Source organism: Chaetodon trifascialis, chromosome 6 (assembly GCF_039877785.1).
Source record: "Chaetodon trifascialis isolate fChaTrf1 chromosome 6, fChaTrf1.hap1, whole genome shotgun sequence".
Lineage (NCBI taxonomy): Eukaryota > Metazoa > Chordata > Actinopteri > Chaetodontiformes > Chaetodontidae > Chaetodon > Chaetodon trifascialis.
The window spans coordinates 5779732-5793473 of NC_092061.1; the positions used below are offsets into that span (position 1 = coordinate 5779732).

The 13742-nt window shown below is 42.8% G+C and overlaps 1 protein-coding gene across 4 annotated transcripts in view; it reads right to left on the reverse strand.

Moving 5' to 3' along the window:
• Positions 1-13738, reverse strand: part of mctp1a (multiple C2 domains, transmembrane 1a) — a 137249-nt gene extending 123511 nt beyond the window's left edge. For all 4 annotated transcript variants that reach the window (XM_070964975.1, XM_070964973.1, XM_070964974.1 and 1 more), the window contains exon 1: positions 11079-13738. In XM_070964975.1, the coding sequence (XP_070821076.1) occupies positions 11079-11615 (537 nt within the window). In that variant the 5' untranslated portion in view covers positions 11616-13738. The remainder of the gene's footprint in view (positions 1-11078) is intronic.
• Positions 13739-13742: the final 4 nt, after the last annotated feature.

Consider the following 13742-nt stretch of genomic DNA (forward strand, 5'->3'; position numbering starts at 1 on the left):
GGATGACAGCAACTGAGTTAATTCCCAATCAGGGCCAATTCTAAAGGTCAGCTCTAAAAGCAGTCACTGCAAGTAAAAAGACAGATGCTGGGTGGAGCATGACTTTAAATGATGTACTGTACTGTCATTGGCTATCTACAAAACACCTCGAGTCTGTGTGAGAGCTAAAGATAAATCTGTGATCAGACCTCCTTAATCACGATTAAAAGAAAATAAAAATACAAAGTCTTAACTCTGTGCTGGCTAAATTCTTGTCGGCTGACAGGCAGTCGGTGAAGTATTTCCTGTATCTTTTAATTTCCTTTCAAACTTCTCACAGAGAGAAAAAGGCAAATGTCCCTCAGAGGGAAAAGTCAGATTCAAATGGCATTGGTCGGCGGTATAGATCACTGGGCACCGAGCCCAAAGGGACCCTGCACCACCGCCACCCACACACATACATACTGTACTTCCGTCACCACTGTTATTTTCATAACATCTGACACGCAGGGTGCTTTAAATAAACAAAACATGTGAAAAATTCTCTATATCCAGCTCTGCTCAGCCATGATGAGGTGCATCCTTCCACACCATATATCAGGACAGCAGCAGTCATGTCTGCTGGCTGTCTGTCTGCTGCATGTTGGGATGGCAAGCCAACAGGCAAAGAATCTAATAGCTGAGTAAGCCTGAATCTCTTATCGCCTTTGTAAGAAAATTGAACGAGCCACATTGTCTTATCTGCTGTGTCTGCGCTCTATGCGTCGTCAATAATAATAATAACAATAACACGAGATGGGCTGGGATGGGAAGTCCACCAACACCCCATTTACACCTGATAATAAAATGTGATCTGTATTATCCGAATGACAAATTACCCAATCTGGCCTTTGCATTTACACCTGATATTTCTAATGCATTCTCATTATCCTCATCGACATCAGATCTCTGCCCTCCAGAGGAAAACCTGCATTTGAGTAACTGAAGGTGGCAGCAAATCAGCCCAGAGTCCCTTTACAAAATAAATAAAGAAAATCACAGAGTTTTTGCATAAAAATATATTGTCAAGTTTGTCCCAGCGTGTTGCAGTAGCAGCATGTGGGCTGCTCTGTGACTAGACAAATTATACGCCTTGTTAACAGCAGATCAGACCCCTCTTTTGGCGCTTTCATGGCACAGAGTAGACAAGTAATCAGTAATTAGAGGTGTGTCTCTTTCAGCCTCTGGCTTGCTCGCTCTCTAAATTTGAACAACAACCTACATTTAAAGTGTGTAAACAGACAACAAAAACCCAGAAAACAGCAAAACCAGACAGGACCGCGACAGGGCCATGACAGTCCATTACTTTTCTTACTATATCGTTAAATTAATAATTCATTACAATTGATTGACCTGACCTTTGTTCTCTGGACTATTTGCTGCATGACATGTTGGTATTTACCCTTAATGTGACAGTTTTGCTTATTACAAGTTGCTACAGGCCTCAGTTTGTTGCGTGAAATGTAAAAACTGTTAATGATAACAAAGATATTCTTTTCAGAAATCTTTCTGCTAATATGATCTATAAAAGTGCAACACTGAGTCCTTCAGCTACAGTCAAGCCTCTTATTGTTACACAGACATTTAGGTTGGCCTTGAGCAAACTGAACCTCAATGCACTGTTAATCTAGCAGTAAATTTATGGATATCTCAGTCTCAATCGGCTCAAGAACACCCAGAGACAAACTTACATATACACAAAAGCTGCAAGCATGAAGCTATTCAGAAGCCAAAGGTCTGAGTGGACACACAAAGCTAATCTTATTCCTTGATGCAACCTCTGACTCACAGGTGGCCACCATGCATATTCAGAGAAAAACAAAACAGAGAGAAAGAAAAAAAATAGTGCAGGACATGCTGTCCTGTCCTGTCCTGTTCCCTCTACTCAAAAAAACAATAACACACTATCAAACGATTAAGATACTAATGCTGTTGAGTTCAGCACTTGTCACCTCAAATCCTTAAGTAAATTCATATTGAACAGAAAAGCTCGAGCACAGCCACAGTTTAAAGGTGTCCATCTGTATTGGAACATTTCTAGCAGCCATTTTTTCACACCAAGTGGAACTGCAGTGAAAACTGGCAGACAAGTTTTTGTCTTCATCGGTCGTACAGCTGCTCAGATCCACTTTCTTCTGTGACTAATTGACCAAATTCACTGATTACTTTGCTTTACTGAAAAGAAATTCCACTGGAAAGCATGTGAGGTGGGTGTTGAAATAAATGGCGCCGTCTATTTCTCCAACTAACAAATCTCTTTCAGTCTCTATCTGTGTTCTCTCTCTGTCTGGATCAATACAGCAGGGTTTCAGCTGATTACAATGACTTCCCAGGAAAGCTCATAGACACATAAAGACGTTCCACTGAGTTAAGAGGGCACAGATCTACTTAATTCTTGTCAAAATGTGAGACTGATTTGCCAACAAGGGTGCAAGAATTCTGTGTCCTGACATACTGAAGCCCTTATGGCTGAATTACTTATCAGAATCAGACTATCTAAGTTCAAATAAGTCAGGAAGTAGCTTGGTGGCAAAAAATAACAGCAGATCTGAGAAAATGACTCTAGGAAGTAGAATAAAGGTGACACTACATCATACCAATTATTTTATTCAGCGCGATGACATTATTCAGGTGAAATCGAAGCTCCAGAGGGGAAAAACATTTCTATAATAAGTACAGAGCTGCAGACCACTGTCTGAACATTTTGTTTTGTCAAGGTTTGAGTTTAGTAGTCGAGTGCTAACTAGCTAACATGGAACTCAGATGAAGCATATATGTAAGAATAAGTAAATCAGCTCATTTTAAAAGTCGTGAGTAGGTTTTTTGGTCCAAGGGGCTATTCAGGTGCAATACAATGGATATTTAAAGTAAGGTGCAGCATGCATTGCACATGAAACACAACACTCCAATCATTAACTGGAATAATAAGAGGTACACATGCCCACCTCTTATGCAGTTCATCCAATGTGCAGCCATGCTCCCATATTGATCTTAATAGGCTGCAGGAACACTTATGACTCACAGACTATTGGGACAGCTTCGTCTATGCTACAGGGACACTCATTTGCAAATATTCAATATCCACTCACCACTGAGGAAGTGGGGTCTACATTGAGTTGCAAATGATCTATGTTTGATTAGCATGAGGAGTAGGAAAAACATCCCACAGTCTTTGGTCACCACGTGTTGTTTTGTCTGGAAAGAATGGCCACAGCCACATTATTCTCATCTGTCTGTCTCCGTCTGGGTTTGTCCTTGCTTTCATCTCATGCATCCGACCCTCTTACAAAAGCTGTCATAGCTCAGTTGCTAGGTTGTCAAATTTCAAGAGCGTCGGGGTTGGAGGTTATAGATGGATAAAATGCGTGGCAGGCACAGAAACTTTGTTCAAACTCAGTTAACTAATCCCTTCACTCAAATAATACAAACACTTGTCTGTTGTTTGATCTGTTTCCTGATCATCAACAAATATCACGTAGACTATTACTGGATGTCATCTGTAATTTGACCATCCTCCCTACACACATACACACACATCCCCTTCCCACGCTGAGCCACCGCTTTAGTTTGACTCGACTCAGCGATGATTAATCTATGTGGGAGGGCAGCATTACGAGTTAGAAAGCTAATTCCATGGCTCCATCTATTGATTTAAATGCTGACCCTTCTCTACCTGCTCTACCCAGACCAATAATCATGTCTGCCACCACTTTTAGCCTTTGTTATTACATGCAGTACATGCTTCATTATTGCACGACGCTGTCTTAAGAGAGACGAGGAAGAGGAGGGAGTTGAATCTCTCCGTCAGGTCAGAGAATAACACCAGACATTCATCAATCTCTTTCACTCTCTTTGTGCGGCCATTCATGACGGCACGTCAGGACTATCGAGTCATTTAGCAGTCTACACTGTCATGTTTAACCTTGTTTGCAATAACACTCTGGCTAGACTAGTAAATCTATGGCTAGGCATGCCTGTGAGTACCTTAGATGTATGTGCATGTGCTTCACAGTGTGTGCATGAGACAGTGTAATGGGGCTAGCTGAGACTGGAGAAAACAGTGCTGGAGGGCAACACAATGTCACAGTGCAGAGTTCCCATCTTGCAGTACACAGACTGTTCTTCTGACAGGCTGGAATATATTTTGGATTTGTCCTCAGAAAGCTCTTGTAAGGGACGAGTGTCGTTATCAGAGAGGCTAAGACAAAGACAATCAGAGGAGGGGAGATGTGAGATAGATCAGGGAGAAAGAGACGATGCAGGTAAGGTTATCTCTCAAGGACGTAGGAAAAGGGGGCCATGTTGTTGTTTTTTTGATCACTGAGGGCAATGACTGACAAAAACACAAGGTTTGTAACCTTGCTACAGGAATAACTCAGACAAGGCATAGAGGCAGAAAGAGCTTAATAAAAATAGTGTAAAATTGTGCTGTGATCAAGTAACAGTTTATCTGGCTGTTGAATTTAGTGCTGAAAGGTTTAGCTAACGGTTGAAAATCCATTACCAACTGTAATGATTGGCAGCCTCTACAGTGTGACGACTTGCAGCTTCTCTGTATCATATCATTATAAAATTTATAAGACAATCATTTCCTAAATGTCCAGCTACAGTTACAGACGCAATGCACCATCTTTAAAATTGAAGGTTTTGAAAGATTCTGGTGAGTTAATTTCAAACTGCCTGATTTTGCTGATTAAATGGCTCAAAACTGAAAAAAGGCTGTTATTTTTTCTTCAATATTTTCCCAGGAGAATAACAAGGAGAAAGCAAAGATATACCACTGAGGTCACTAGCTCATAACATGGATAAATAATGCTTACTAAATGCTAGTTATCAATGCAACAAATTTGCGCATCTTCAAATCCTGACAGGCCTGACTGAGCTGAAGCAAAGGAATTGGGCATAAACCTCAGCTTTCAGGCCTTTAGGAAACACTGCAAACAACTGATCCATCACGGCACGTCCTTAAAATAAAATTAAATCTAAATTTGCTGCTCACAGTTGCACTTATCTAGTGGCGGCACCACTCGAATCCTCTATCACAGGTTGTTCAAAGTTTCCATGGCTAAGAATCAGGCACACTCTGATGTGTGGGAGGCAGAGACCAGGCACTACGAGACACTTAATCACAAAGTGAGAGCTAAAACCCATCTACATCCCCAAATGGTGTCAGTCATACTTTCACCAATGAGAAATTGCTTTTTTTTTCCTACTTCAAAATGCCCAGACAGCTTCGAGGTCAGCATCAATCATGTGCTTGTCAGTGTGTGTTACAACCGATGATCCCCTGGGCTGTAATGAATCCTAATTTAAGCTGCCATCAGGACACATCCAGAACGATGCCATGGGCTGTTTCCAAGTGGCCATGATGCTCTTCTCATAACACAACTCAAAAAAAGTCACAAGTAAGACACTTATTCCTGCAGGACATCCCACATGTGGCTCATTTCACAGTTACCGTGTTATCAAAAGAGGGCAGTAACTAATATCATCATCAAGTTACAGGATCTGATGTGCAACATAAACTGAGGTCTGTAAGCTATACGCCGTGGGTTTGATATCACGTCAGTAAGCGTAAACTGTTAAATCAATCAGACCAAATGTCTGGCTTTCCCAGCGAAAAGCAAACAGGTTATTTTGCTTTGAGTCGGAGCTGTAGCCGCTTCACCAATCAGCAAAGCTTGTGAATATTTTCTTAAATAAGGCATTGAGGATATACAAATTATAACGTTAAAGTACGACAGATTAGTAGCCAATACTTTGCAGTATTTGAAAACTCAAGCAGCATACTAACTCAGTATTTTAAAAGGATGAACCACTTGTCCAGGTCATGTTCATCCAAAAACAGTTGCACTATCTTCAAATAGTACTTTACAGCTTGTCCAGGACACAAGTCGGTTAATGGAAACACATACCACATGTTTTACATCAGATATAATTAGCATTAGGTTGTGAGCGTATAGTCTCTGTGACACAAAAACCTACTTTCCTGGTTCATACGTGTTAAATATTTTAAAGCACTCCATATGAGCCAAGCAGAAGGAAGAAAGAAGAAATGACTGAGAACTGGAATCACAGCACAAACTACTGATTTCTTCTCTCACAGGCTGTTGTGTTGAGATCAAATACTTATTTTTCATTAAAAGCGACGTGAAAATACACTGCATGATGTGGATTATCTAATTGCATATTGACTTGAAAAATGGGGTTCTGGGTGCCTTCGATGGATGTGTAAACATGGAGACAAAAATATGACTAAGCTGACAGGAGACGACAGAAAGCTGCAGTGCCGGGTTGATCCCATTGATGTCCATTTAAGTAGGCTGCTAGTCTGATTCATGGTGCGTCCCTACTGAACACACAGACTGTGTTTCTGCATCCACAATTCAATACCATGGACAGCGACACTTCAGCTGACAAAAAACAGCAAAGCACGCCAATGGAGGTGAGTGCAGCACTCAAAATTATTGTGTAATACAGCAGAAAACGCAAATTCTAGCGTCAAAGCTTCACTTACATACAACGTCTGTGTTGAAGCGTCTCCGGATTATCATTGCAGCACGTCGAGGGCCTCTCCCAAGGGGCCTGGACAGCCGCGTCTACTGGGCATTCGGTGTGTGGAGCCTGATGAACATGTCCGTAAGTGTAGAAACAAGTTTTCACAAGAGGAAGAGGAGCAACGAACGGAAGGCCATGTTTGACTCCATTGAAGGCCGGGGCCGCTGAAACCGCGCGGTAAGTAAAACTAAAACAGTAATGGCGGGGGAAATAATACGCAGCAGATACAGCGACTTGCTAACCCGTGTCTGTCTCTACGTAATGCACTTAGAGATGCTTTCCACCTTTGTATAAATTGACGAAGTAACGCTGTGTTGGTTCGGTTTGATGTCCCAACCAGTCCACGCAGGTGTTTGCACCTGAAGTAGCCAGTGGAAAGACGGAGAACATGCTAACAGTTAACGTTAGCCGCTTCGGGTAAAGGCGTCGTTCAGCCTCTGAACTTCGCTGATTTTCCTCGTTTTTTTCCGGAGCGGTAATATGTAGACTCCGTGCTGGTGGTGTAACCTAAGTCACGATTAAACAATATATGATCTAATGTAATTTTTCCTGTTAGCTAATTACGCCAATTGACTCGAATGCGTTGTTTGTTTGCACTTCCTGAACGCGGTGAACATGCCCATATTTGGCAATGGGCGGGCGGTTGACCTCACAGCCTCGCGCTTAAAATCTGGAGCATGATTTAGGGACCATCAATAAATTCCTGTTTTAAAAAAACAGCATCTAGTTTGTTTTTCCAGTACCTCCATCCTAATCTAATGTAGCACACTTATTTTGATTACTAATGTTGAATTCCTTTTTAATAGACATTAATAGTCTTTTAAAATATCTTCCATGTAATGTGACTCAGTGACTCAACATAAATACCAGAAATTACTTCGACGCTGGCCAAATATGACTCATCTCTTCACACTGGATTTTATAGACATATTGTTGTTGTTTTTGTGCTTCCATGTAATGTGACCCAGTGTCTCAAAGTCAATATCAAAATGTTATTTTGGTGGTTTATTTACTTGTTTATTTGTTTAAGGGTGATCTTGTTTCAAAGATATTGAATGCTTGTGATTGATTACTCCTTTGACCTGACGTAATCCAAATGCGAAAAGCAAAGTTTTAGATTTTAGGTCTTTCTGCCCTAATAAATATCATGTTCAGATGCAAAGTCTTCCATCTTACAGCAAATAAGAAATTGGATGATTCACAGTGAAAATGAGGATGGCTTGCTTTCCAAGCTGATAATTAGTTAATGAGGCCAAACATATTTGAGTTACAATAGCCTACAGGAAGAAAATACAGACACAGGGAATCCAAATGATGGAGCAGACACCTGTATCACACCAAACACATTAGGCTGAGTGGCAAAAAATAAATTCAAGTACGACTCCAATTGGCTTTCTGGTCTAAATCTAATGCCACAGAGGAAGCAGTCATGAAGCAGTCCGAAGGCAATGGGAAAAGTTATTTACCAGTGATTCTAGATGAATGCATGTATTATCTGATTGGAATTCAGAACCTGTATCTACAATCTTATCCATTAATGCAATGTACTGAATACATTTAATAAACGTAACAGAGGTGACCCTTTGCTTCAGTTCAAACAAGCACATATGAAGAATGTACTGAAACTTCTGCAGATCCATTCAAATCAATCAATCCCCTGTCAATTGGGGGAATTCAACAATTACAAAGCGACATACACACCGATGGTGGAGCAAGGGGGGGAATTTTGGGGTTCAGTATCTTGCCTAAGGATACTTTGGCTTGTGGCAGAGGCCAAGGATTGAACCATCGACCTCCTGATTGGTAGACGACCGCTCTACCTCCTGAGCCACAGCAGCCCTTAACACTTCAGTCTAATGTTATTTTATGTACACATAGGCCTGAAATATTCACAAACACTCAGGACCCATAAATATGCAGTTATTGGGTAGAGATGTTGGGGTGACTGGACTGCCACATAGTCAGATGCCAAAGCCATGTCCCTACAGACTTGAGCTACTGCCGCCTATTAGCATAAAAATGGAGGAAATGACTAAGAAGGGATGAATCCTATAAAATGTGACATTTTCCATTACAGAGACAGAATGAGGAGGAACATGATAAATACAGTACTCTTTAAACCTCTTCAAGTGAGTGTGCAAGCGGCACATCAGCAGGTGCTTTCCCTGTCATGTTTTACTGCCTTCACACACATGCAGAAATACACACACACACACACACATATCATATCTAACTGCCCTGCACTGCAAGCAGCAATAGTAAAATGTGCTTATTTCTTTCCTCCTTTGAGTCATTAATGAAATTACTTGCAGAACTTGGCTTTAATCCCTTTCAGCACTTACTTTCCAAATCAAAATGTGAAAAGGCATTGTGCTTCTAATGTTCCATATATTCTTATTTAATTTACAAAAGTGTGGCCTGGAGCCTTATGCTCTCATTTTAGTAATGAGAAGGTGAATATACTCACCTAACGCTGGATTTGTGGATGACTGTAAAAGACTGGGACTTTGAGTTATAATCCTTGTTGGGTTCATAAAGTGTTGAGGCAGCATATACTGTAAGTGCAGCATCAATATGCACATGCAAATAAATGGAATCAGCGTGCATGCACAGAAATGCACATGCAAAAATGCACATTGTTTGTTGTCATGTTGAGTCTTTATTTCACTGATTTCTTAGTCATATAATGCTTTACTTTGCCTCAGGTATTCGGCCTAATAAAGCATGTATAATCTAATCTAATCTATTCTCACCTCATCTCTGTTCACTTCTTCTCCTCTAATCTTAATCTCTTTTTCTCACACATCACATCATCATCTCTCACCTTACCTCATTTGACCCCATCTCGCCCCCTCATCGCCTCTCATTACCCTGTAATCCTGTCTGATCTGTCTTCATCACCTTTTTCCTCTCATCAGCCATCATCCCACCTTTTCTCATTTCTTCATCCTCTCACCTCATTACATAACAGATTAAGATCATACTGTTTGTCTTTTTATCTGTGATCGCACATGCATACCGTCAAGATAACAACAAATGACTGTACTAAAGCCTGAGAAAATGAAGCTGTCACTGTATGTAGTGTTTACCACTGCTCTCCTCTTTCCAGCTATGTGGACAATCCAACAAATCAACAACAGAAGCTTAGATAAACATGGCAACAACAGGAGGTAACTAATAGCTCGCGCTGAACGCTACAACTTTATTTGGCAAAGTGAGATCTCTGTGTATTATGTAACTGAAGTGCTGTGATGAAGCTGCAAGATCAATTTCAATGAAGTCATTAATACTCGCTTTCTTTTGCCTCTTCTGCTGAGTGCACTGCACTTCTCCCGGAGATTTAATGGATAAGAGATGTTTGGCCTCAACTTTAATGGGGAGAAGTGTGCTTATACGCTAAATCACATTTAGAAAGCGATCTGGATGATGGTCAGAAGCAGGTCTGGAACACTTCAAGAGATGTGAGATGAAAAGCTGTGCAATAACTGCTGCCACTGAAACAGAAAGAGCTTCTGGGCTCTCCTACATAAACTGCATCTTCAAATGTATTGCTATCGACAGTGCTATTAAACATCACAACATCCTGTCTCAACTGACATGACCCACTGCAGGAGGAGTGAAGCGGACTGCTGTCGGGGGAGAAATCGTGGCTCCAGACATGACCTTAAAGACTTTTTCTCAGTCATTACCCTCACCAGGCAGTGTTTTTCATACGGTTTGACTGAGTCACTAAATTTTGAGTTTTCTCTGACACCTTTAGGCTGTATGTCATTTTTGTGAATGCAGCCTCGGCAACTAGCCTACACTAGCTGACATGTCCCTTTTATACTGTCTATCCTAGGCCACCCTGACTCAGCATGTTGATTTGTGGGGGGATATAGCTGCCATCAGTCTCCATCACCATTCGCCAACTGCCCACTTTTTGTTTAACGGGGAGACATAATGAACCCTTAAGCATGAGCCTCTGTCCACAGGCAAGGACACTGTGTCAGATGGACTGTGGAGCTGGGGGGACAGTCCTTATACTGGAGGGAAGGGATGTGAGCAGGCAAAAAGGAGGCTGTTTAATGACATCAGACTGTGTAGTCTGTAGAAATCCTATCTAAGATTCTTTAATTGAACTAACCTTACACAGCCATGATATAGTGACTGGTGGTGGCATACTACCAGACCAAGTGATGTAAGCGTGTTGTTTGTGATGATCACACAGGGGCTTACTGGCACTGGTTGTAGCCATCTGGCCCATGCAGTCCTACAAGCTACAGGACAGAGTAAAGAAAGCAGTGAACAGGCAAATCGATGAGCGCATCACATGATAGGCTACGAGCAGCGAGCACGTCGCATCCCCACCATCATGAAACTTGTCTGCTTTATTTAATTTCCAGGACATTATAGCCCAGCCCACCTCCTTCAGGGTTTTAATTCTCCCAGTAGCTTTAGGCCTACTTGGTAGTAACAGATATTTTACGGGATGCGTGTTTTGCCACATGCTCTTTACTCACAGAATCGCTTGCGTTTTTACGCAGCTGCTCCTCCTCTCCCATCACCGCGGCCGGGTCCACCACCAGTTTCTCGAAGCATGCCGAGCCGAGAGAGGAGCTCTTCTGCTGGTACATGATCAGCTGGGATACGGGGAGTTTTGGGCTTCCGTGCGCCGTCAGCTCGGGTTTGCTCCCCGTGGCTCCAGAAGCTGCGCCAAGTGGGTGTACCAGCGGCTGGCCGCCGCTGCTGGTGCCGGGCATAGCGTCGCTTCCAAGGGATTTCTTATCTCCTTCAAAAGGCGCCGGGGTAGAGCAGCACAGATTCGGCTGAGACGACGAAAACACCCGGTCCAGCTGTTTCTTTTTCCTCTTAAACATCCATAACCCCGATTCCTTTTTGCTGCCCTCCGCGCCCCCGGCACCCCGACGCTCCGATCCCAGTTTAGGACTGAGCCAAGGCTTGGTTTTCTCCTGGAAATTCTTCCACATCCTCCGCTGGTAGGACAGAGACTCCTGTCCCTTGGCGCTGCTCTCATCCTTGGGTGGTTTTTGCTCCATGGTGCCTGTGCAGCAGCCAGCCAGCCTGCCTGAGCACGCTCTGAATAGTGGAAGGATGTCACAGTTGGGCTGCTGCGGCTCGGGAGCACTTCCACTGATGATCAGTTCAGAGCGCCAAGAAGGAGACGCGCAATGTGCTGATGAAGGGGATGTTCGTCTCCCAACGAAGCTTGTAGAATGCCTATGCAGGCAGCACAATAAATTTTATGTCACACACTGTCAGGCGGCAAGCAATATCCTCATCGACTGAAGATTTATTTCATCTCAATGGTGAAGTTGGAGTTCGTGCAGTCACTTCTGCAAGATCATCTAAAAATGCTTGGTAACCGCTGCGCTTGGTTGTTGACGGTCTTTGCGTCCCTGCTCTATCCGCCGTGCTTTACCAAGGTTTAGTAAACTTCCCCATTAATTGTTACACTCAAATGAAGGACGAAGGCTGCACCGCGCCTCCCTCTGGCCAGCCATGTCATTTGGATAATCTGTATGCTGGTGATTGCATAACGCATCCCCACAATGCCTCGTGGAGATGTTTATAATTCAGCCGTGGATCTCCTGTCACACCATCTAAGTTTATCTTTGTCTGTTTTGATATACGTGTTTGCTCATGCTGATTTACAGCCACCGGATCCCCTCTTTCACAGCAGTGACCTTGCTAAATCCAGAGCTGACAGTGAATCTGAAACCTTCGAGGTTTTTATTAAGACCTGTTCTCTTTTGAATCGTGGATGTTTCCGCACTGTAGCCACGTCCGGATATGTTCTCTCTGCCAAATGGGTCAGGCTTCAGTGAATGTTATCACCCACATGCAGCAGAGAGCAGGATGCAGCGCAGAGCAGAGCAGCCCCCTCTCTTTTTAGATGCTGTGCGGTGTGTATAATAACTCATTACGTCTTCCCCTCTGGCCCTGGTTTCAGCCCTGGCCAGCTCCATCCCCCTGGTTAACACTGTGCCCACTTTCATATAAACAAACACAGAGACAGTAATTACAAGAACGAACACCCCCCTCTCCATCTAACTAGCACACATGTACACACCCAGAAGAGGTCACAGAATGACCTTTCATCTGAAAACAGGGCTGATGAAATTTCACTTTGAGCGAGTAAATTACAGAGGAATGTTGAAATTCATCCCACATAGATGCACTGAGAGTCCAAGGCCTTGTATACACGAACATTTATTCATGCACTCTCAGCGATATGACCTTGGTGCCACTTGTGGGTGTGATGATGAAGGTGATGACGATACCTTCTGCAGCGTTTGACATACAGTCCCGTCTATGTGTAATCTGTATGTATATCAGACATTGGATGAGAAGACAATAACAAGTTTTGTTGTAGCTTGATCACTTTGCTTAATATCTCATCCATCCTACAAAATGAGACACTTTAATTACAACCAAGAGGGCGCTGGCAGCAGCACAGCGAGCCCCCCCTCCTTTAAGTTAAGTGGATGGAGATGTGAGCAGGTGAGCCAAACAATTCCTTTCAGCTTCCATCGGCTTTTCCATTGGGCCGGCATGGATAACTGATGAGTCTGCAGCGAGCAGGCCTTTCCTCTTAATGACCCCGGTCCTGTTGATACGGCAGTAATCCACAGTGTGTGTGGCTGTTCACGCACACACCTTCAAACACACTTAAAAACTCAGAATCACGTTCTTCCACTGACTGCAGTTACCTGTGATTGTGTTGCACTGCTACACTGCTGACTCGCACTGTGTGATGATGTAGGTTAAATAAAACATTATATGGCTGTTGTTGATTTGGCTGTCACTGGCGGTGTTGAATCATGCCCCTCGTAATTCTTTCAGTCAGGTAAAAGCTGAAGGTTCAACGATGGCTATATTGTGTGTAATGAAACAGCAGATGAATTAAATATGGAGCTGAGGCCCTTAATGATCTGGTGATATTCTCTTCCTGAGTCCAGCCCAGCGGGGCTGCTTGTTACCTCTTTTTACTGGACAGTGATTAACTACTGTACATCAAATCATTTAAGGACTTTCATTCACTTTTTTCACCTTGAAATGCTCCTAATGTGTCTGAGATTTACTGTATCTATGAACAAATATGACTAAGCGAGAGCAATTTCAGCTGTTTGTGGGCAAAAACTTTGTTATTGATTTGAATGCAG